We start from the raw sequence: 20,630 nt of genomic DNA, 5'->3' as shown, positions 1-20,630 counted from the left end.
TACGCCGCTGCTCTACCACTTGAGCTTTCGTGACTTCGATCCGATCGTCCCATCTCAACCGCACCTTTTGAATTTTCTCTCCTTTTTGCCATTTTTCAAATGTCGTGTAATCGGATTGGATTCTCGGCGTCAAATGAAAAAGTTTCTTTTAAATATATTATTTTGTTAATTACAATTAATTAAGGTTTTTAGTTGAGGATAAAAGTTTTTATAACATTACCACCAATCCAGAATGGACGGAAATTCGTCAACAAAAATTGAGAAAAGTAAGGGACTTAGTAAGCAGCCTTATCTGACCCCCATAATGAACATTAAAAAATTATGGTTTTTAGTTGAGATAAAAAAGTCAGGGTCACGAGCGGGATTCGTACCCACGACCTTCGGCTAAATACGCCGCTACTCTACCACTTGAGCTTTCGTGACTTCGATCCGCTCGGACACTAACTTCCCATCTCAACCTCACCTCTCCAATTTTCCCTCCTTTAGTGTCCGAGTGGATCGAAGTCACGATAGCTCAAGTGGTAGAGTAGAGGCGTATTTAGCCAAAGGTCATGAGTTGGAATCCCGCTCGTGAACTGACTTTTTTATCTCAACCAATACCTTTCATAAATATTAATTAATTGTTAAATGACAATGTTCAACATTCCCTTTTTGTTTATATCAGACTTCATTTTTTTGTTTGAAATCTGTCTTTTTTACTGTTGCTCTACCTATTTTACTCTGTGTGTGCCTGTGTATTGATTATTATCAAGCACAATTTTTCTACGTTATCCTGAACGTCCATTTAAATACAGCTAAGCAGTCACTCTCAAACGGTGCATGTCAAGGACAGCGAATATGATAAAAATTTCAGTAAGTTTAGCTGTATTAATACCACTTTAATATGTGTTACAAGAAACACTAATTTCTTTATGAATTTATTATTTCAAAAGGGCAATTTGGTTTTTGTACAGAAAGGGTTTTCGTTATTTTCCAAATGAGCCCCTCCTTTGATTTTATTTTTATACAGCCGTTTTATTTTTACATTCGCCCTTTTCAGTGAAAAACTGATGGACGTTATGGCAGGGCAGTGCATAAAATAGAACACCTAGTATCGACCAGACTATTCCCTTTAACTCTCGTCATAAATAATGTAACTCGGTGTGCCCAGTTTCGCTTTTAGCCATTCCTAAATGAATAAATACTCGATTTTCACCACCAATTTTTAACACTTCGTCAAAACGAGCCTGAACGCCTGGTGATGTAAACAAAGGCGAATCGCTGTAAAAAAATTTATTTTAGAGAACACCATGTTAAAACTACACGATGCATTCATTTTTTAAAATATTTGAATCGATGTGCATGTAATGAAATAAACGCAGATTTACATTCAATCCATAAGTATTAAGTTTTTAATGATTCTATTTATTAATTTATTATTTTAACAATAATACGGGCAAGAGGACGTAGGATCCGAGCTATTTTGTCCATAAAAAAAATATTTTAAATAATATAAGTACTTTTATAATGTAGTTTTCTGCATTTGTTGTGCATTTATTTAAAAATCATTATGTACCATTCATTTTTTTTTCGATTGGCGGGTCAGTCCTGCCGGTCGGTCGATGTCATTCAAAGAAAATAATAAGTAAGAATATCTTACTATCTCGTTGAGTCACGAATTTTACTTTTCAATACCCCATGCATGACTAGATGAACCATGGAGACTGACTCGTATTTGCCGCACTAGTGTTTCTTGATTCAAATGCCGGCATAGCCCATGGCTTTTTAATTGGGAATAACAGGAAGAAGTATCTTAAAGTGGTTTGACCTATCATCGCAGGTAACCCCTTCTCTATAACAGCAACAAAATTTTGAAGTAGTGACCAAGTATTTATTTTCGTTTTTTTCTTTCCCCCTAAAACACTCCTGAATGCTAAATTTTTGTGAAAAAATTGGTCACAAATCACAAAAATTATTGCAACTTCGATATGACTCCGCCGATTGACAGGTTAAGATAGAGCTCTCTATAATCTACAAGTAGTGGCACAAGCTTAGATTTCTGAGAATAAACCACAACTACTGGATGGTTGTGCGTGTATTTCACAGTTCTTAAATAGCTGTAGGATAACTAAATAATATGTACGATCGTAGTAAGTTAAATTTTATATATATANTATATATTACAAATTGTTAAATTACAACCTATAGAATACAATATCAATAACGATATTATCAAAATAAGATAATATAGTTTTTATCTGTAATAAGTTACGAAAACCAAATTATGCTTTAGTACGTTAGGCTAAAAATAGGTTTTCCTGAAAAACTTTAAAGCCATTATGTACGAATTTTCATAGTAATAGTATATATACATTTTTGGCTGAAAAGCCGGAAGCAGAATTTTTTATCTTATGTCCACTGTTCCACTTACAAATTAATAAATTTCTGAATTGAATCCAAGTTCTACAGCCGATGGAAAGTGGTTGAAGTAGTGAGGAGCGGTCAGGTTAAATGTACTTGAGAAAAACACCTTTTTCATTTTATTGCCGACATTTCCACCTTTATTCGGATCATCTTCAAGCATTGTGAGCCTCGCTTTACACTAAACAAACATGACACTACAAGAATAGTATAACATTTTATTAAGAACATTATTATTATTATTATTAAGAACATTTTATGACTTGAAGATTGCCCGAATAAAGTTCGAAACGATGAAAATAAAATGAAAAATATGTTTTTTTGAAATACATCTAACCTGGCCGCTCCTCACTACTTCAAGCATTTATTGAACTATTGGTCGCTAAACAACACATCCGTTAGAAAGCTTACTATTTCTTCTTTCAGCCTTTGTCAACAAAATTTAGATTTTATGACAATATAAGTCAACAAAAAGTGTTGTTGTTAATGTTACCTAGAGAAGTAAAATCTTTAAAAGAATTTACATAATGTTTTAAAATCTATTTCTAGGTTATTGTACTTCATTCGATTTTTTTAAACTTAAGATAAGAAAATAATATGCAAGTTTGTATTAAATGAAATTTACATATAAAAGTGATACATTTTATATTAAAGAAATAAACAGTATAACTGCAGGTAGAAGTAGAATACAAAAATAGAACAGAAAGCATTCCAAATTTGATGTAATCCTGATTGCCAAAATTTGGGTGCATAGCTAGAAATGATTATTCAATTAATTTATCAAAACGACACAAGAGAGCAAAAACATTATGTATTTACTAACTAGGCTGGGAAATTTTTTGCCTAGTTACTGATGTGTTTCATGGTATATATATCAGTAGATTATTGTTCCTAGAATAGGAAGGTAATACGCAGCGTATTCAATGAGAATAAACTTATGAAAAGTTACGAAAATGAAAAAACGCTTCCAGTAAATTAGGCATAATTTTAATATGATGATTTAATAACATAATCCCTTAATATGAATTTGTATAGCAAACAAAACGTACAATTTCTTAAGCTGGATCAACCGGGGCATTTGTTTTCCTCCGATGTCTCGTGTTTGACTTAAAAATTCACTGCTATGGATTTTTGCAATGTCCACAGTATTACTACCGTATGAAAACTGTATTTCTCTTTTTGAGCCTATTTCAACAACCTTTGGGTTTTATGGCAATATAAGTGATAAGGATGAAATCAACAAAATCTTTACAGACGTATTATTTTATGGCTCCAATTATAATTTTATTACAATTATATTTTTATTATAATAGTTCTAAGCTTCTGTAAGGTTTTTTGTAGCTCAGTGGAGTCGTTTCAAAATGATCACTGTTTTTGTGATTTTCAAAACAATATCAGAAAAAATATTTTTTTAATTACCCACAAAATTTCCTCTAGATCAGTGGATTTATTTCAAACATATTTACTTTTCAAACACGAAAAAAATCTACAATCGAGCAAATTTATCTAATGAAATGCATTACATAACTATTTTGTGACCGACATAGGTTAAATTAGGTTAAAATATTTTTTTACTAAGAAACAAAGTAACTAGTTGACACCCCAAATAGCATCTGAATTAAAGTTTTTGAGAAAACAAATTCAGAGGTAAATTTAACAATCATGGATCGATTTAAAAAAAAATACCTATTGTAGTTTTGCGCGTTAAAATCAGTATTTTAGATGAGTCAATTCCATGACGTATTGTCATTTTATTGATGACTTTCTGACGCACATCATGCAAAATTCATTGTTCAACCTACCAACAAGTTTTATAATAAAATAAAAACCTCTATATTACAGTTTTTATTAATTTCACCGAATATTAACGTTTAAACAATTTTCTATTAAACCGGGGGTTAATGATGATAGATGATATTATGACAAGGTCAATGATATAATTGATTGTCCTAGCAAATGCAGATAATTTAATCGTTCGAACGGTTTCGATTTCAAGAAGGGTCTCGGTTAAGTTTAAGCCCCACCCCCACTAATCAAGCCAAATGGTACCTCGTTTGCGCGAAGCCCTTACCCGTCTCGCTTAACATCCTCTATTCATATAAAAACAAATTTACACCCTAGATCTAGGTTCTTTGACGAAACAAACTGATCATATGGTTGATTGGTATCGGCGCTTAGAAAGCACTAACAAATAGAAACGGCTTAATTTTCTTCCGAGCCGCCGACATCGTGTCCCTTCGTAACAACCTGTAAACTAAACTTGGATGGAACTAAACTTCCCCTGTGATACGAAGTTGGAGTACCATGAAGGATTTTCGATTGCATGTCCCAGGCTTTCTTCCGAAGAAAAATCTATTGAGCTAAACTTTGCAAACCACCTACAGCACGCCAGCTAACATCGTCAGGCGCAATGTACTATATCGATTATTTTTTCTTATCCTTATTTCTTTTTCCCGAAAACAAGAATTTTAATTTGCTAATCAATTTTTTACCATTTAAGTAAAAGCAGTTACTAACTATAAATACATGAGCAATATATAAACTATCAAATTGATCTTAGCCACCCAAACAGAGTGATCCCATTAATAGAAACTTTGCATTTAAACTGTATAATAGCCTATCGTATATGACGAGATGCTTTGTAATGACATACGTTTCTAAACATTTAATCCCCGGCTTAAAAGTTGTTAATTTCGTCTCATTTGTATCGGTGTAATGTATCTTTTGTAATTCACATATTTCTTTCCTCCTTGGGAACAACTACGAGACACAAAAATCTAATTTTGGACTACTTTTTTCTATTCGAACCGTGTGTATTGTTTTAATTTAATTAATTTTCTTCGGCCATTAGTTTAAACTTGAATTCAACCGGGGTCACAATGCAAATACGCATCTCGGTAAAGGCAAAGTTATCGTGTGTTTCCGTCTAGCCGGGGGCGTAACGAACTCACAATGTTTTAGAGGAGTTTCAGACGAATCGCAACTCTCTGCGGCCTAGCAACACTTCAAAAACAGAGTTTTTGATTAAAAGTTAAGGATTTTACTAAACAACGCCACCCTCGGATGAAACCTGAAAGGCTTGTTTATTTGTTTAAAAATTAGAAATGTCCATTCCTATATCAAAACGTAAAAAGATAAAACTTTAATCAAGCCTCCTTCACAAAAGATTAATAATTATCAAACAATCAACCTATATAGGAAACATTAACAACCAAAAGTGGACAATATGCCATTCAATTACAACTCCTCTTTACCACGACCGTCGCCAATTTGATCAATGGGGAAAACATACGCCGAGAACTGACGGACCGAAATGGCCAGGATCTATAAATCTAAATTATGTTTGTTAAACGAACAACTCATATTTTAGCAATTAGACTTTTTCAAAATTGAAAAAATTATAATATTGTTCAAAACGGACTGAAAAAGCATTATAAAAATAATAATTTAACTAATATTTTGGCTATAAATTTTTATTTGTTACTTATATTGGTTTATGGCTGTTTGTACTTATTACATAATAAAATATTTCCAAATAATAAAAAATACAAATAGTAATGTAGCAATTATTTTTATTTTATGATTATCAAATAAACCAATATGGGAATTGAAAATACCTACCTACCGACTATTAGCTTGTGACATTTATGCTATTTCTTAATTATCTACAATATTTGTAAATTATACTTAAAATTATATTGAATAAAAAAAATTAATAACAGTGAAGGAGGATGATGAATAATTTAAGTACAAATGTTTTGACTTGTAATTTAATCCTTTTCTGTCAATATTATCTTCTTTATTTCATTATTGTTAATAAAATAACTAAAAAGTAAAACAGATGTGAGCAAAAAGACTTCACAACCACTGATTATTTGTAAATGTTATTGCCATGTGAGTCGATCATATTTGTGGATATTGTCTTTTTTTATTCAAAAACGTTAAAAATAGGTAGAAAATAAAAATGTCGCAAACAGAAAGACTTCTCAACATCCTGTGGCATTTTAAGTTGTAAAACTGCATTTTTCTATATTCAAATGTATATATTTTAAATATAAATTTTATTGGCATGCTAGTCGATCATATGTCAGCAAATTGTTTTCTTTACTTTATTCACAAGTGTTAAAAATAAGAAAAAAGTAAAAAAGTCGCGAACAGAAAGACTTCTCAACATCCTGTAGCGTTTTAAGTTGTAAAAACTGCATTTTTCTATATTCAAATATATATATTTTAAATATAAATGTTATTGGGAAGTGAGTCGATCAATTTTTGTGCAAATTGTGTTCATTATTTTGTTCAAAAACGTTAAAAGTAGGTAAAAAATAAAAATGCCGCGAACAGAAAGACTTCTCAACATCCTGTGGCATTTTAAGTTGTAAAACTGCATTTTTCTATATTCAAATGTATATATTTTATTTCCAAATTCATATATTTCCTTGGATTTTTTTATTTATAAAGAGTTAAAAACAAGCAAGGTAAGTTGAAACTGTATTTGTTTCCTATATACATTTAAAAAAATTGTACTGGCATGGGAACAACAATTTTATTCAAAATTCACGTCTTTATTTGGCATTTTATTCATGACCCGTTGAAAATAAAAAATATGAAAGAAAGACAACATCTTTTACGCCTCCTATGGTGTTTCAAGTTATAAAAAATTGTTTGTTTTTCCACAAGCAAGCTGTATATTTTAAATAATTTTTTTTATTTCCACGTGAATCTATTTGTTTTTGTCCAAATTCTTCACTTCTTCCACTTCTTTGTTTGACCTTTTATTCACAAAACAAGATAACATGACCACAAAGATTCCACACCTCCTATCGCGATTAATCTAATAAAAACTGTAATTTTTCATAAATAAATTTATATATTTTAAATACAAATGTGGCCGGCATGATCACTTTATTACAAATTCACGTCTTTATTTGGCATTTTATTAATGACGCGTTAAAAATAAAAAAGTGAAAGGACAACTTTTAAGCCTCCTGTCGTGTTTCAAGTAACGTAATAAAAACGAGTTTATTTGGTTTTGCACGTACAAATTATATACAATAAACACTATTGTTTTCTTCCAAATTCACTTCTTTGTTTGACCTTTTATTAATAAAACAAGATAACATGACCACAAAGATTCCTACACCTCCTACCACGACTTACCTTGTAAAAACTCTAATTATTCGTATATAAATTTAAAATTTTTAATACAAATGTATCTGACATGTAAATCAATCATTTTATTCCAAATTCTCTTCTATATTTTCTTTTCTTAATACAGTGTTAAAAATAAACAATGTGAAAAAATGATAAACTCTTACAAGCTACCTATCACGTACCAATTTTTGATTTAAGCAATAAAAACTGACTAATTTAGTTATTTTAACTAAAAATGCTAATTAAATAAAATGCCACATGAATCATTTTTATTCAAATTATCCTCTATATTTTGTCTTTTATTCATAAAACATTACAAAATAAATAAAAACAAACACGAGAACTAAAACCTTTAAGCTTTCTATTGAGTTTGATGTAGTAAAAAATGTTTTTACCATATACCAATTCACACATTTCAAATGCAAAATGTTTATTAACTTCGTTATTTTTATTTTATTCATAAATCGTTACAAATAAAAAATAAGACACGAGAACTGTCTCTATCGCGATTTATGCAATAAAAACTGTAATTTTACATATTCAAATTTATATATTGGTGGTTATATTATATATATAGTGGTTTTATTTTATTTCTTGTAAAATTTCAAAAAATATGTAAAGAAAAGAATTTCCAAGCCTCCTATCACGTACGAATTGTTATAAATCATGTACAAATAGAACTCTTTATTTTGTTGTGTAGTCGTAAACGATGAAAAAACAATGAGAACACGAACACAAAAAATTATAAGACTTCTATCGCTTTTTAAGTAATAGAAACTGTAAATTGCCGTATACAAAATTATATTATTTCTAATTATTTTAATGTAATGAAAGAATTTAGTATATTTAATGACAATAAAAATTTTATTTTGTCAGGATGAGACTACAAAATAATGTCAAATTAGGGATGTGAGGGGGGGGTTGCCAGGAAGGAGCGTTGTTTAATTTACCGTCGAGGGGGTGAGTTGTAACCTCCCCTTTCTGAACAGTTTATCCACGCACTTGGGCTGAATACAAGAAAAATCCTTTATTTTTAAGAAAATTTTATAATTTATACGCCAATTTTTTTAAAATATAATTTGTTTTTTTAGAAAGAAGCATGCCATGCTGACGAAAAACGTCGAAATGGATGAACCTCGACGTTCATCACGAGTAAATCCTCTCACCTGGGGAAAATTTGACGTAGATCGCATTGTTGGCAGGCCGAACATCGACTTGAACCGGTAATCACGAGACGTATCGGCACCTACGAAGGCTGTAGACTGACCGGTTTTGCGTATGGATCCGGAGGGCTTTCTCCCCTCTTCGAGTCGGCGCAGTGTGGCCAACACCAGTCTGTGTGGGAATTTATTTTAGATCGAAATGGGGAAATTTCACCAATTTTTTTTGTGTGCAAAGTTTTCACAGGCAATGAGATCATAGGCGGATTTTCAAAAATTTTAAGACCACAAGGAATAAACAGGAAAGTTCACTTTTCTATTTTCAAGACGAATTCTATTTAACATTACTTTTTTCATTTAAGGTTTTTGGTTGAGATGAAAAATTAGGGTCAAATAATTAATATGGTCAATTATGACCAATAAACAAATATGGATCAATTTGCCATTTAAAATTTGAAAAAAAGTTTTGCATGCAAAATTCGTTTATTTGAAATACTGACTGATGGTAGTTAAATGCATTACCTAATTATAAATATTATCTGCAGCAAACGGACAAATAAAAGATTGTTGATCAAAAATACAGGGGGGCAAATATAAATTTGGAAAATGACGTGATGGTTATTTTCTAGGGGGGTTTCGCAACAGCAGAGGTCATATCGACTCTTGGAGTTCCAGTGGTTTTGAAAAAAGCTTATTTTTTAAGTATGTTTGTTTCGAATTCGGGGCTGTTCGACGTCAATGCCTTAACTGTTGTGGCCACCGATGCTCCGATAAATTTATTAAAAAAGTATTCATATCCTCGGAGGCTACCTATAGATGGTGAGATGTTTTGTTGTTTGGGTACCGGGACACACAAGTCTGGAGGGCAGTGAAAAGGCGGACGAGGCGGCTTAGGCCGGGACATTCGAACCTCCGGACTTAACCACCGATATCCGGCCCACTGACACTGCCACCTTCTTTTAATCATGTTTTTATTGCATTTTTAGAGTCAGATGGCCGGATATCGTTGGTTAAGTCCGGAGGTTGGAATGTCCCGACTAAGAAGCCTCGTCCGCCTTTTCATTGCCTTGCAGTCCTATGAGTCCTTGTGCCCAGACAACCACTGTTTTGCCGAGACGCTCCAGTTCGTGGAAAATCTCCAACAAGAGAGTCGACGGAGAACCCGTTACGGACAGCAGTAACCGCGCTCAGAGTGTCGGTGTACACTAGGTACGCAGAGCTACCATCACCTCGAAGCGCGGTGCCAAATCGCGTACAATTCTGCCGTGTAAACGCTACAGTGGACCACTACTTACCACTAGTGAACGTACACTCGCGATACACAGCACACGCAACACCCTTGTCGGTGTTAGACCCTTCAGTGATGGCGGCCGAAAACCAACGTATCTCATTCCAAGCTCCAAGGACTTAGCTCGGTAAAGGTATGGCGGCGTAGTCGACTTGGCTAGCACAGCGAGATCCCGGGTGAGTACAGCTGGGAGTATCCAAGGTGAAATCAGCTGATTGTCCAGCTCAAGTGCCGTTCCCTGCCCTCACTAAGCATATTACTAGGGGTCGCGTCCGGGTCTGAAGTCGTTCGTACATTCTGCTATACTGGCATCTGAGGATTGAAGGTAAGACGCAAGCTTCTCTTTACGAAGTTGGGGCGGCAGCGCTCCTAGCTCACAGCACAGCCTCTCGAAAGTAGCATATTTAGCTTCTGCAGGCACGTTTTTTCGGCACAGTATCGAGACAAATCTTTTTAGGAGGGTCTCCCTGTTCGTTTCCCACTTTAAATGATCGACAAATTTAAAGAATGTTATAACTTTTCTTTCCTTTACCTTGACGACCTCAGGGTGTGGCTGCCATCTTAACTTTTGATCAACCGTGAGGCTGAGGAAGCTAAGATTTTATGTCATTATAAGTTAGATAAATAAGGATAATATCAACAAAAACCTCTCAAAGGTTTTATTTTATATTTCAAATTCTAAAGTAGGTTTGTGCCATTACATGTAGGCAATAGAGTTAGTCACCCCAGTAAAGTGTCCTATGGATCAGTGGAGTCGTTTCAAAGTTATCCACATTTTTGTGATTTTGGAAAAAAATCAGACAAAAATTTGAAAAAAAAAATTTCCCCAAGAAAAGGCCATAAGGCCCAAAAGAACCATAAAAACGTCTGGGATTTTTTCAATTTTTAGGGATGGTTAGGTTTTTTCAAATTTACTTTTATTATACTTTTATCATGAAGACCAAACAATGCTACAGTACAAGACTTTCAAGATCAGTCCTTTATTAAATTCTACACATTTTCTTATTACTAATAATATTAATTAAATTATTAATTATTTCTTATTGCAATAATTTATAGCAGTTTAAATCAATAAATAATTTAGGTTAAGATAACTTTTTTTCATTTATTTATTTATTGTTATTTTAAAAGCAACAAGAAAAAATTATGTTATTTACAATGATATACATATAGACATGAACATACGCAATAATGTACGCACGTTAGGATGTCATGATTGATTTGAACGGCCGCCAATCCAGTGAAAGTGGCCGTAATTGGCCATTATGGCGTGAAATCAACAACAATCCCGCAGTAGCTGCAGCTACACACCCACACGCAGCTACAAAATGCAGCAGTGGTTGCTGTTATAAAATCAGATCGTGCCTTCAGTCAATCACCTGCGCTTCAATCTTCTGTGAGGGTTGAAATGAAGTGTTTGATCTGGACAGGTTGTCAGGTAGTTTGTAGTGAAATTTATCGTAGTGTCGGAATGTAATAGGAGATCAGCCGTAAAGAACAAGTAAAGTAAGGGAGTAAGTGTGCTTCCCTGGAGGACGCCGGCTAAAATGAGAAAAATAGAAGAGGCAGAGGTGCCTTGGGTTACTTGGACGTAATTTGTTAGGAAGGATTTGAGGATAAAGTAGTACTGCCTTTACGTTCAACAACAAGTCCTCGTGCCATACCCGATCATGGTTAAGATAACTAATATTAAATTAAAAAGTATTTGTATACAGGGTGTCAGGCTACATTCTTCCATAGACTCAAGAATGCGGAGTCTCAATGTGAAATTTCTCCCTTACAGATGCTGATTGGATCATTGTACAGAGAACTTTTGTTCATTCTGAAAGTACGAAATTTGCTGGCAATGTTTGTGACGAGAATGGCTTGACACCCTGTAACCCGTATGTGTTCAGTGAGCAAATCTTAATTTTTTTATTTCTTTTCCTCGAATTTATTCTCTTAAAATATTACCTTTCGTACTTTTTTGACTCTGTTATAGGTACTACCTTTTGAATTTTCAGAAAAAGTCTCTGTAGTGCCACTGTCAGATGAAATGTGGCCCCAAGGCGATCAAATGTACAACGTACCATGCGTGGCTGCTGGTTGGGGGCGTCATGAAATGGGCGGCAAATTGGCGACGCACCTCCAAAAACTTGACGTAACAGCAAGACACGGAGAAGACGGCTGTGTGTGCGATTTGCCGTAAGTCAAGCCCCGTTCAAAATATCATTTCCTCAATTAATTGATTATTCGGTTGTAGATTCCAAAACAAGCGGTTGGTGTGTATCAGCGGCAAAGCGGGCAAAGGACTCTGCGCTGGTGATTCGGGTAGCGTTCTAGTCTGTAACAAAAAAGCAGTCGGGGTCGCCCATATTATTTATCTTGAAGAAGCTTGTAATCCCTTTAGAATACGAATGCCCAAGCTATCCTGCAAGCAGTCCCTTTCTGCCTTTATGTATATTTGCCCCTTTTTGGATTGGATTCGCAAGCATGTGCCCGATGTCCCTGGTACACCTATCAGTTGCAATGGATGTAAAATATCTTCATCCTTGGTCAAAGTTGTCGTACTTAATATTTTATTGAAATTTCAAGCAATAAATATATACTTATCTTAATACAAATCCATAATAAAATTTTCTTGTTGCATTATGGCTACATTTTAAAAATGTTCCAACAATCAATATATAAAAAATATTGTCTTTTTTATTACCAATTTTATTGTAACGTTTGTAACATTGATAATGCAACACAAATAATAGAGTGTTCTTAATATATAGATTTAAACTTAATAGAATTGGAGTAAAGATACCCCCCCTATGCGTGCTGGTCAATCGCAATACACTAAAATAAAATAAAAAATAAAATAAAGTACTAACTTGTCAATGGTTAGTTTAGGACCAGGATTAGGCTTAGATTTGGGACGTATAGAGGCTGACGAGGGTAAAGCTCAAGTTGTGATTTGCGCAAATTCCAAACAGTTCAATAGTTCATCATTTTGAGGGTGCACGCCCAGAACTGAAACTGATTCTTTCATGAGAAAACGCACTGAACTGGCTGTTTCTCAAACCTGCATTAAAACCCATGCAACAACTGTTAATGAAAACTCACTACAAGCGTGGTACTTGATAAGTTTTCGAGTTGCACATGCACGTAAAGCTCATACCATCGCTGAAACCCTCATAAAACGGTGTGTTAACTATAATGTATCTTGTAAGCTTGGCGAAAAAGCAGCAAAACCTATATATTCGCTGCTATTGCGTATTCAAACAATACTGGCAAAAGACGGATACTTGATTTATCAAACGATGTGAAAGAATCACAGGTTTCTCGCATCCAACACAATTCATTTCCACTCCAAATCGTTGAATCAACTGACATCGTGGAGTTAGCTATTTTATTGGCTTTTGTTATGAATACTCAGGATGTTTCGAGGAGGATCTTCTCTTATACAAACAACTTCCTGCCAATGCAATTGTTGCCAAACTATTCCGTTTGTTCGACGATTTTTTTACAACTAACGAAATTCCATGTTCTAAGTTCATTGACGTGTGCACAGACGGTGTAAATGCAATGACTGGCCGAACAATCGGAGTGATTACTAAAAAACAAAAAGATATATCGAAGGATTGCAGCAGCAGTGTGTTCTCCACAGATATGCTTTAGCCAAAAAACAAAAGAAATGCTAGCCTCTTTTAAGAAAGTTTTGGATGAGTGGTTAAACCAATATTGTCGTTTTCAATTTCCACAAAGTCAACCTATCCTCAAGAGAATACGAATGTTTGATATATATAACTTCAGACTCCACCTTGAAATCTGCTTTTGAGTCCGATATTTAACCCCAATTTTTGGCTCCATCTTGAAAACAAACTATTTCAACCGCTCATTGAAAAGCAAAGCGTGTTCTCTTTCCATTTGCCACAACTTTACCCATCTGAATCCGGATTTTCAATCTATAAGTAGAAGCAGAAGTGCTGAACCCGACATCCATCTCCAGCTATCAAAAACTATACCCAACATATCCAAATTGTGAGGGCTAAAACAACCTCACTCTTCTCATTAATTCATTAATCATTAATGTTCAAATTATTACTTTTGCATTTGGCTCAAGTTTTATCTATTTACCGTCCATTTACCTACCGTCCTGTCCAATTTGATTTTTGTGTTTTGGATTTTGTAAATGAAGTTAAATATGACAATCTAATATTTGTTTTCATAGTGATATCCCCCTCCATCACTTAATTAGAAATGAACCAGCTAATTTATAAAATTTGAATTTATTACATACTATAAATAGAGGTCCGCCCTGGATTCTGTTCTTTGAAAGGGGTCCACTGGCTAAAAAGTTCGGTAAGCCCTGGACTATAAAGTATTCTTTGCTGTCTCTAATATTTAACCCAATCATGGCTATATGGTCCTAATTCAATATTGTGTATATAATTAATTAAGGTTTTTAGTTGAGATGAAAAAAAGTTAATTGCACGAGAGGGATTCGAACCCACGACCTTCGGCTAGATACGCCACTGCTCTACTACCTGAGCTATCGTGACCTCAATCCACTCGGACATCAACTCCCCATCTCAACCCCACCTTATGAGTTTTCCCTCCTCATGCCATTTGTGTATATAATTAAATTTATACACTTATCCTATTAAAATCAATTACCTAGTTTTGTGAGACTCAGGGTACTTTAAATACCACTCAGGGCCCATCCCAATTTATATACTATTACAGTTCAGAAGGTGGCAGGGTATTTTTAACCACGACGTCCTCGCATCATTCATGCCAACAAATACGTTCATACAGAGTATAACTTTTATTAGAAACACCTTACTATCATACAGCAAACATATATTAACCAAGACTAGTTTGGAGGGTCTTGTATGGTTCTCTTAATCCTACCACCAACGCATCCCTACACATTTAAGCATTTCTGCTTATAAATGCATTCAACATGGGGGTAATCACCGGGATTTTGATATTATGCCAATGTATATATTATGACCCTTTCATATCATACTTCAAACATATATTAATGTACACTACTTTGGTGGACCTGTATGGTTCTCTATATTCTGCGACCAACTCGTCTACACACATTTAAGCATTCACGACCATAAATACATTCACACTTAGGGGATTTTAATATTACACCCTTTCATATCATATTTCAAACAAATATTAACCTAGACTAATTTGGAGGGGCTGGGAGCAATTCCATCACTGACTTGCCTACACATACTAACGATTCTTGACAATAAATATAGTCTCACCCTAATGAAAGCATGCGGTTTCCTATATACACCCATAAACTAGATTTTTTTTAGAATTGAGGTTTGATGTATTAATCCTTGTTGGCATTTTTTATTGTTGCAAATTGCAATAATGAGTTGATCAGTAAGTTTAATGTAACTTTTGATAACCGTTGAATTATATTGTGATGTTTACTTACATCCTAAAATTCATAATGCGTTATTTTATTAATAGATTATTATTCGGAAATCGTGAGATGCGGTCTGGTGTGATGTAGGTTTCAGAAAAACATTTTCTTTATCATGCCAACATTTCGATCATTATTGAGATCATCTTCAGGGCCTGGGATTTACAAACATTGTTTAAATTTAACAAAAACATGTAGGATGTGGAAAAAAAGTGAATTTATACAATGCAAAAAAATATTTTTCATATTCAATCAATGTATTTCTACTCACTCAAAGTGTTTGTTTTCTGCGTAAGTGTGCCATTCTTGCATGTCGTGTTGCCAGTGAGATATTGCTGTTTTATGTTTATATATGTTGGATTTTGAAGGGGTGGGGAAGGAAGTCGGTATAGAAAGACATGTTTTAATAGATCTACCTCTCTGAAATGCAATTTTTTAATTCTCTATACACCATATATTTGTTATTTTACATAATTCAGTATTGTTCTGACTACCACAGGATTATAATGGTAGCGAGTACTTTTTATTCCAAAGTGATCCAAGTTGTGTCAGTCTTAGTTTCATATTACAATGTATCAAGTTCATATTATAATTATAATAATTATACTAATAATGTCTTTAAGTAAAAACACGGAATTAAACAAATCAAAATAAAATAACATTATACAAAGTTAATCTAAATTATTTATTACTTTTATTGGAGAAATTCCATAAATTAGAGTATCTTAGCAAAACAGTGGTTCTTGTCTGGGTCCCCAGACAAAAATGTCTGCAGGGTAATGAAAATATAAGCAAGGCTACACCTACATACGAAGGCCAGGAATTACCAACCTCCAGCGCCTCTAAAAATGCATTAAAAAATCAATCTTTAAAAAATTGGCCAAATTGGCAGAGAAGTTTTGGGTGTCAAAAGCACTGTCAATATGTAGCACTTGGAGGAGCTCACTCATAGGAGAGGGGACATTCTCACATGATCAATAATAGGGATGCAAGGTTGACACCCAGACACTTCTATGTGTCCGATGTGAGAAATGGATGAGAGAAAGGTGGCAATGTGTGAAACTTAAAGGGTGCCATTCCTTGGCTACATATAGAGACCATGTAATAATGTCCTCCAACATGAAATTGTGCTTGAGCATGGCAGCATGTACATGCGTGTGCATATTTGAGCTTATGTAAATCAGTTATTTTACTGATATCTTAGAGATTTTATTCCGTTTCAAAAACTTTCGAACCGATACTCAGCCCCGTCTGTTTTCTGTCCCATGTGAATGAATTTAATAGAACTTATTATTTTATTAAGAAAAAAATTTGATTATAATTAAATTACACAAGTTGTTTTATCAATATGTTTACTTATTTCACATATGTTGTGTTTTGCCGTTCAATGCAACTTTTATTATTACAAATTATTTTCTTTTTTGCTTCTAACTCTGTAGGTTCAGCTAATAATGGAAACAATAATATCCGTCCAAGAATTTCAGGTGGTGAAAAAGCCAATATTAAGGAATATCCATATGTAGTGTTAATCACTTATCCCTTGGGCTTATGTACTGGTGCTATAATCGACCCTTCTTGGATTTTGACTGCAGGACATTGTATTTTTAAGTACAACATTTGTAATGTATGATTGCTGATATAAATGTAAAGTTATCAACAAATAAAGAGAAAAGTTTAGGTAACCGCTGGAATGGATGATGAAACCACTCCCTCTGAGCATGTTCAAGTAAGGAAATCAGAGAAATCATTTACCCATGAAAAATACGACCATTCACGTGGTCGCTATACAAGTCTAAACGATATAGGACTTATTAAGGTATATTTACTATATGTCTTTTTAAAAATTGGGTTTACACATTTTAAAAAATAGCACATGATTTACTAAATAACAAAATTGAGTTAGAATACTGGTAACCAAATATCATTAGAGCTTCATATTATTGTGTTTAACGGACAGAGTTCTTGGGTTCATATCCTCTACATGGGCTGGAAGGTAACGAACATGTAGAGTAGGCAACGAAAGCTGGCCCACTCTCCAGATCAAAAAAAATATGGTAAAGAAAGTGTGGCAGTGTCAGTTATCCGAGAAGCTTTTGCAACCAATATGTGGCCCCTATAGAGTTTAAATTGCAGACGTAAGATAATCCTAACCCGACTAATAATCAGCCATATGTGGTTGACACACAATGCTTTTTGGCCAAAAACCATTTATGTCATAGGCCAAAATGCAGCGAAAGGTTACTCGATGGTCACATTTATTTAAAAGGTGTCATTCCTTGACTCCATATAGAGCGCGAGTAGGAATGTCACCCAATATGAGAATAGTGGTCAGGTTAGGCAGAATGGCAACTCAATGTTAGGACAACGAAGCAAAATGTGGTCCCAGTTTAAGGTGAGGTTATATCAAATGTGCAGTAGGGATTGGGTAAGATGTCCATCCTATGCAGATATGCCCTGTTTTTCCCATGTCCACTTAGCACCTGAGTAATATGGAAGGCCAGCTTGTAAAACGGGCTTATCTATCCACAGGCTACAGCTGGCAAAAAGCATAGTGATTTTTGTCTAGCGTCCATTAGAAGAACCCACAAACAAGACTCCCAGACCTTCGTACTTTCAACTCCAGTATTGCCCTGAAGTATGAACAGGAAACCCTACAATGTTCCTTGGATAGATTTGTATTTAATAAGATTTGCTTTGCTAAAGAATCTGCAGCTTTATTGCCTTTTACGCACTTGAATTCAAACTGAATTGAAGTTTTGAAGAGTGTGTATACAATTCCTAAGGTATTTGACAAAATGAAGGTAGATTTTACCATTTCTTAGATTGTCCAGACTTACTATCCTTTCAGTAAATATTGCCACAGTTTTGGTAACATCTTTGTCTTATTTTGCTGAAGCATAGGCACACATTTAAAGGTAATGGCCACTGTTCACCACTTAATGACACTTTCGTCAGTGGGGCGCCAGTGGCTGCAACAGTTTAAGTATTGACATGGTTGACATTGGTTGGCTCAAAACTGTAAGGTAAAAGTCCCAGATTCGAATCCAGTGGCTTCGCATTCAAACTTTGGGGCTTTTTTCAAAAACAGCGGTACCCTCGAGGGGGACTTTCATAAGTAATTGGCATCTTCTCTCTTCATGTAATGGGCGTTGAAATATTAGGTGTCTCCAAGATTGAGTGCGTTTCATGCTACATGTGCATTGTTCATCTTCCACTAAGATTCCATAGTCTTGTAAGTAGTTGGTATTTCTATTTTTAGCCTGTCATAAATTGAAGAGGAAAAACTTTAGTGTACTCCAAATATGGCTAGATAACCATATTTTCTCCCATAGTGATTAACTTCTCTGATGCACTTTTGCCACAGATAGTGACTAACTGTAATATATTGTCAAATTTAACGGGTAAGTTCAAATTGTGTGTGTGTGTGTGTGTGTGTTTTTTTAGAGCAAGAGTGCCAAATATTACCCATATTAGTACCCTCGACTGTACAGTGTATAAATGTGTAGAGATTAGTGACCGTTAATCAATAGTTATTCAGATATTGTGAGATGCAGTCTCGTGTGATGTAGGTTTCAGAAAAACATTTTCTTTATCGAGATCGATCGATCTTTTATTGAGATCATCTTCAGGGCTCAAAGTGTTTGTGTTCTGTGTAATTGTGCCACCCTTGTGTGTCGTGTTGAGAGTGCCCACAAGACACGCACGGATGGCACAATTACTCAGAAGACATACACTTTGAGCCCTGAAGATGATCTCAATAAAGATCGAAACGTTGGCTCGATAAAGAAAATGTTTTTCTGAAACCTACATCACACCAGACCGCATCTCACGATTTCTAAATAAATTATGATTAACTATTAATTATTATTAACTCTGAACATATTTTCATTTTTGTAGGTTGATGAACCTTTTAACATCACTGATTATGTTGCCGTAGTGGGAGTGTCTGGTAAACCATGGCCTCTAGATGGAACAATGTACCAAAGATATTGCAAAGCAGCAGGTTGGGGCAGTTTGCAGATCGGTCAACCACCTAGTTTAGCCTTGATGAGGTTAAATGCCACTGCTAGGCATGGTGACAAAGCCTGCAAATGCTTACCAACGTAAATCATATTATTTTTGGTTGTACACCTTATACATATGTATTATGTCTTTTATGTTCTGTATTTGTGTTTTTAGTTACATCGAAAAAAGGGTGGTGTGTCTTAGAAGAGGAAAAGGAGGAATTTGCCCGGGTGACTCAGGTGGTTCTTTGGTCTGTGACAAAGAAGTAGTAGGTGTTGCACATGTAATGGTTTCAACTACTTCCTGTAACTTCTTAAAAATAAGAGAAGCTCCATTACTATGCAATACATCTACTTCTGTTTATATGTTCACATGCCCTTACTTAAACTGGCTACGAAAATTCGTACCGAATATACCTGAACGACCAGCCAGCTGTAGAGGAGTGACTCTTTCAGGTCATATGGTCACTGTTATATTCTTGAACATCCTTCTTTTTTTGAAAATAACCTTATTGAAATACCTATAAAAACAACAAAATGACATTTTTACTTTTAGTTTTAGTTAGTCTATATATATTTTTAATTGCATATGAAACAATACTATTCCTTATGAGTATAAAATTTCCAGTCTTTAGCATTCAATGAAAAATTAATATGTAACATGTTAAATTAAAATAGTAAACATTCATATGTCTACATTTATAATAGCATATAATTCTGAAAATAACAGCCCACTCTAATGCACAAATAATCTTCTATAATATAATAAAATTAAAATAATATCACTTTATATAGTTTATACTGACCGATCAGCTTCTCATTGTTTATGTAGAAGATATCGTAGAAACTGATTGATAACCACATTAAAGGAACAGCATTGAAAATTAATCTTTTAACACTAGGCATATGCATATCAGACAGGGAAGTCTAAGACCAAACCCTTGATGATTTAAACAGGCTACTGTCCAATGCATTGCATAACAGGGTGATAGCTTTGGTGAAGTTCATGAACATATTAGTTGCTTTTAACTTTTTTTCAAAATCCATACACCAATAGGAAGAGGAAATCCTAAGAAAGAGGATAGTAATTATATGGCATAAAATAATAATTGCAATAATCACCACTATTGTAATCAGTGTTGGTTTAGTCAAGGGCTTAGTTGCTTGGAATATGCAGAGCATGCTACAGAAGTCGTCATAGAGAGGGT

The 20,630-nt window shown here is 34.3% G+C and overlaps 3 protein-coding genes across 12 annotated transcripts in view; 2 read left to right on the top strand and 1 right to left on the bottom strand.

The window, feature by feature from the left end:
* LOC106666176 (alpha-1,6-mannosyl-glycoprotein 2-beta-N-acetylglucosaminyltransferase) overlaps window positions 1-8,821 on the bottom strand; it is a 188,971-nt gene extending 180,150 nt beyond the window's left edge. For 6 of the 7 annotated variants that reach the window (XM_014393166.2, XM_014393172.2, XM_014393169.2 and 3 more), the window contains exon 1: window positions 8,718-8,821. The gene's annotated coding sequence lies outside the window, so the exon portion shown is untranslated. The remainder of the gene's footprint in view (window positions 1-8,717) is intronic. The other variant, XM_014393168.2, reaches the window with a different exon arrangement.
* A 2,695-nt stretch (window positions 8,822-11,516) lies between these two features.
* Window positions 11,517-12,607, top strand: LOC106666177 (neutrophil elastase-like). 3 transcript variants are annotated; one of them, XM_024228833.1, is made up of 3 exons: window positions 11,517-11,893; window positions 11,981-12,183; window positions 12,242-12,607. In XM_024228833.1, exons 1-3 carry the CDS (start codon window positions 11,885-11,887, stop codon window positions 12,594-12,596), a joined length of 567 nt encoding a protein of 188 aa, XP_024084601.1. In that variant the 5' UTR covers window positions 11,517-11,884; the 3' UTR covers window positions 12,597-12,607. The 3 variants fall into 3 exon arrangements, with proteins under 3 accessions (XP_024084601.1, XP_024084604.1, XP_024084603.1); XM_024228836.1 differs by having other exon boundaries at window positions 11,715-11,893; window positions 12,003-12,183; XM_024228835.1 differs by having other exon boundaries at window positions 11,716-11,882.
* A 4,124-nt stretch (window positions 12,608-16,731) lies between these two features.
* Window positions 16,732-19,977, top strand: LOC106666283 (thrombin-like enzyme elegaxobin-1). Of its 2 annotated transcripts, XM_014393364.2 has the most exons (4): window positions 16,732-17,042; window positions 17,097-17,234; window positions 19,316-19,521; window positions 19,598-19,977. In XM_014393364.2, exons 1-4 carry the CDS (start codon window positions 16,767-16,769, stop codon window positions 19,947-19,949), a joined length of 972 nt encoding a protein of 323 aa, XP_014248850.2. In that variant the 5' UTR covers window positions 16,732-16,766; the 3' UTR covers window positions 19,950-19,977. The 2 variants fall into 2 exon arrangements, with proteins under 2 accessions (XP_014248850.2, XP_014248851.1); XM_014393365.2 differs by lacking the exons at window positions 16,732-17,042; window positions 17,097-17,234 and adding an exon at window positions 17,313-17,411.
* Window positions 19,978-20,630: the final 653 nt, after the last annotated feature.

This window comes from Cimex lectularius, unplaced genomic scaffold (genome assembly GCF_000648675.2).
Source record: "Cimex lectularius strain Harlan isolate CLEC.00 unplaced genomic scaffold, Clec_2.1 scaffold165, whole genome shotgun sequence".
NCBI classification, from domain to species: Eukaryota; Metazoa; Arthropoda; class Insecta; order Hemiptera; family Cimicidae; genus Cimex; species Cimex lectularius.
The sequence above is the reverse complement of the archived record's forward strand: the minus strand, read 5'-3'. Positions and strand labels throughout refer to the sequence as shown.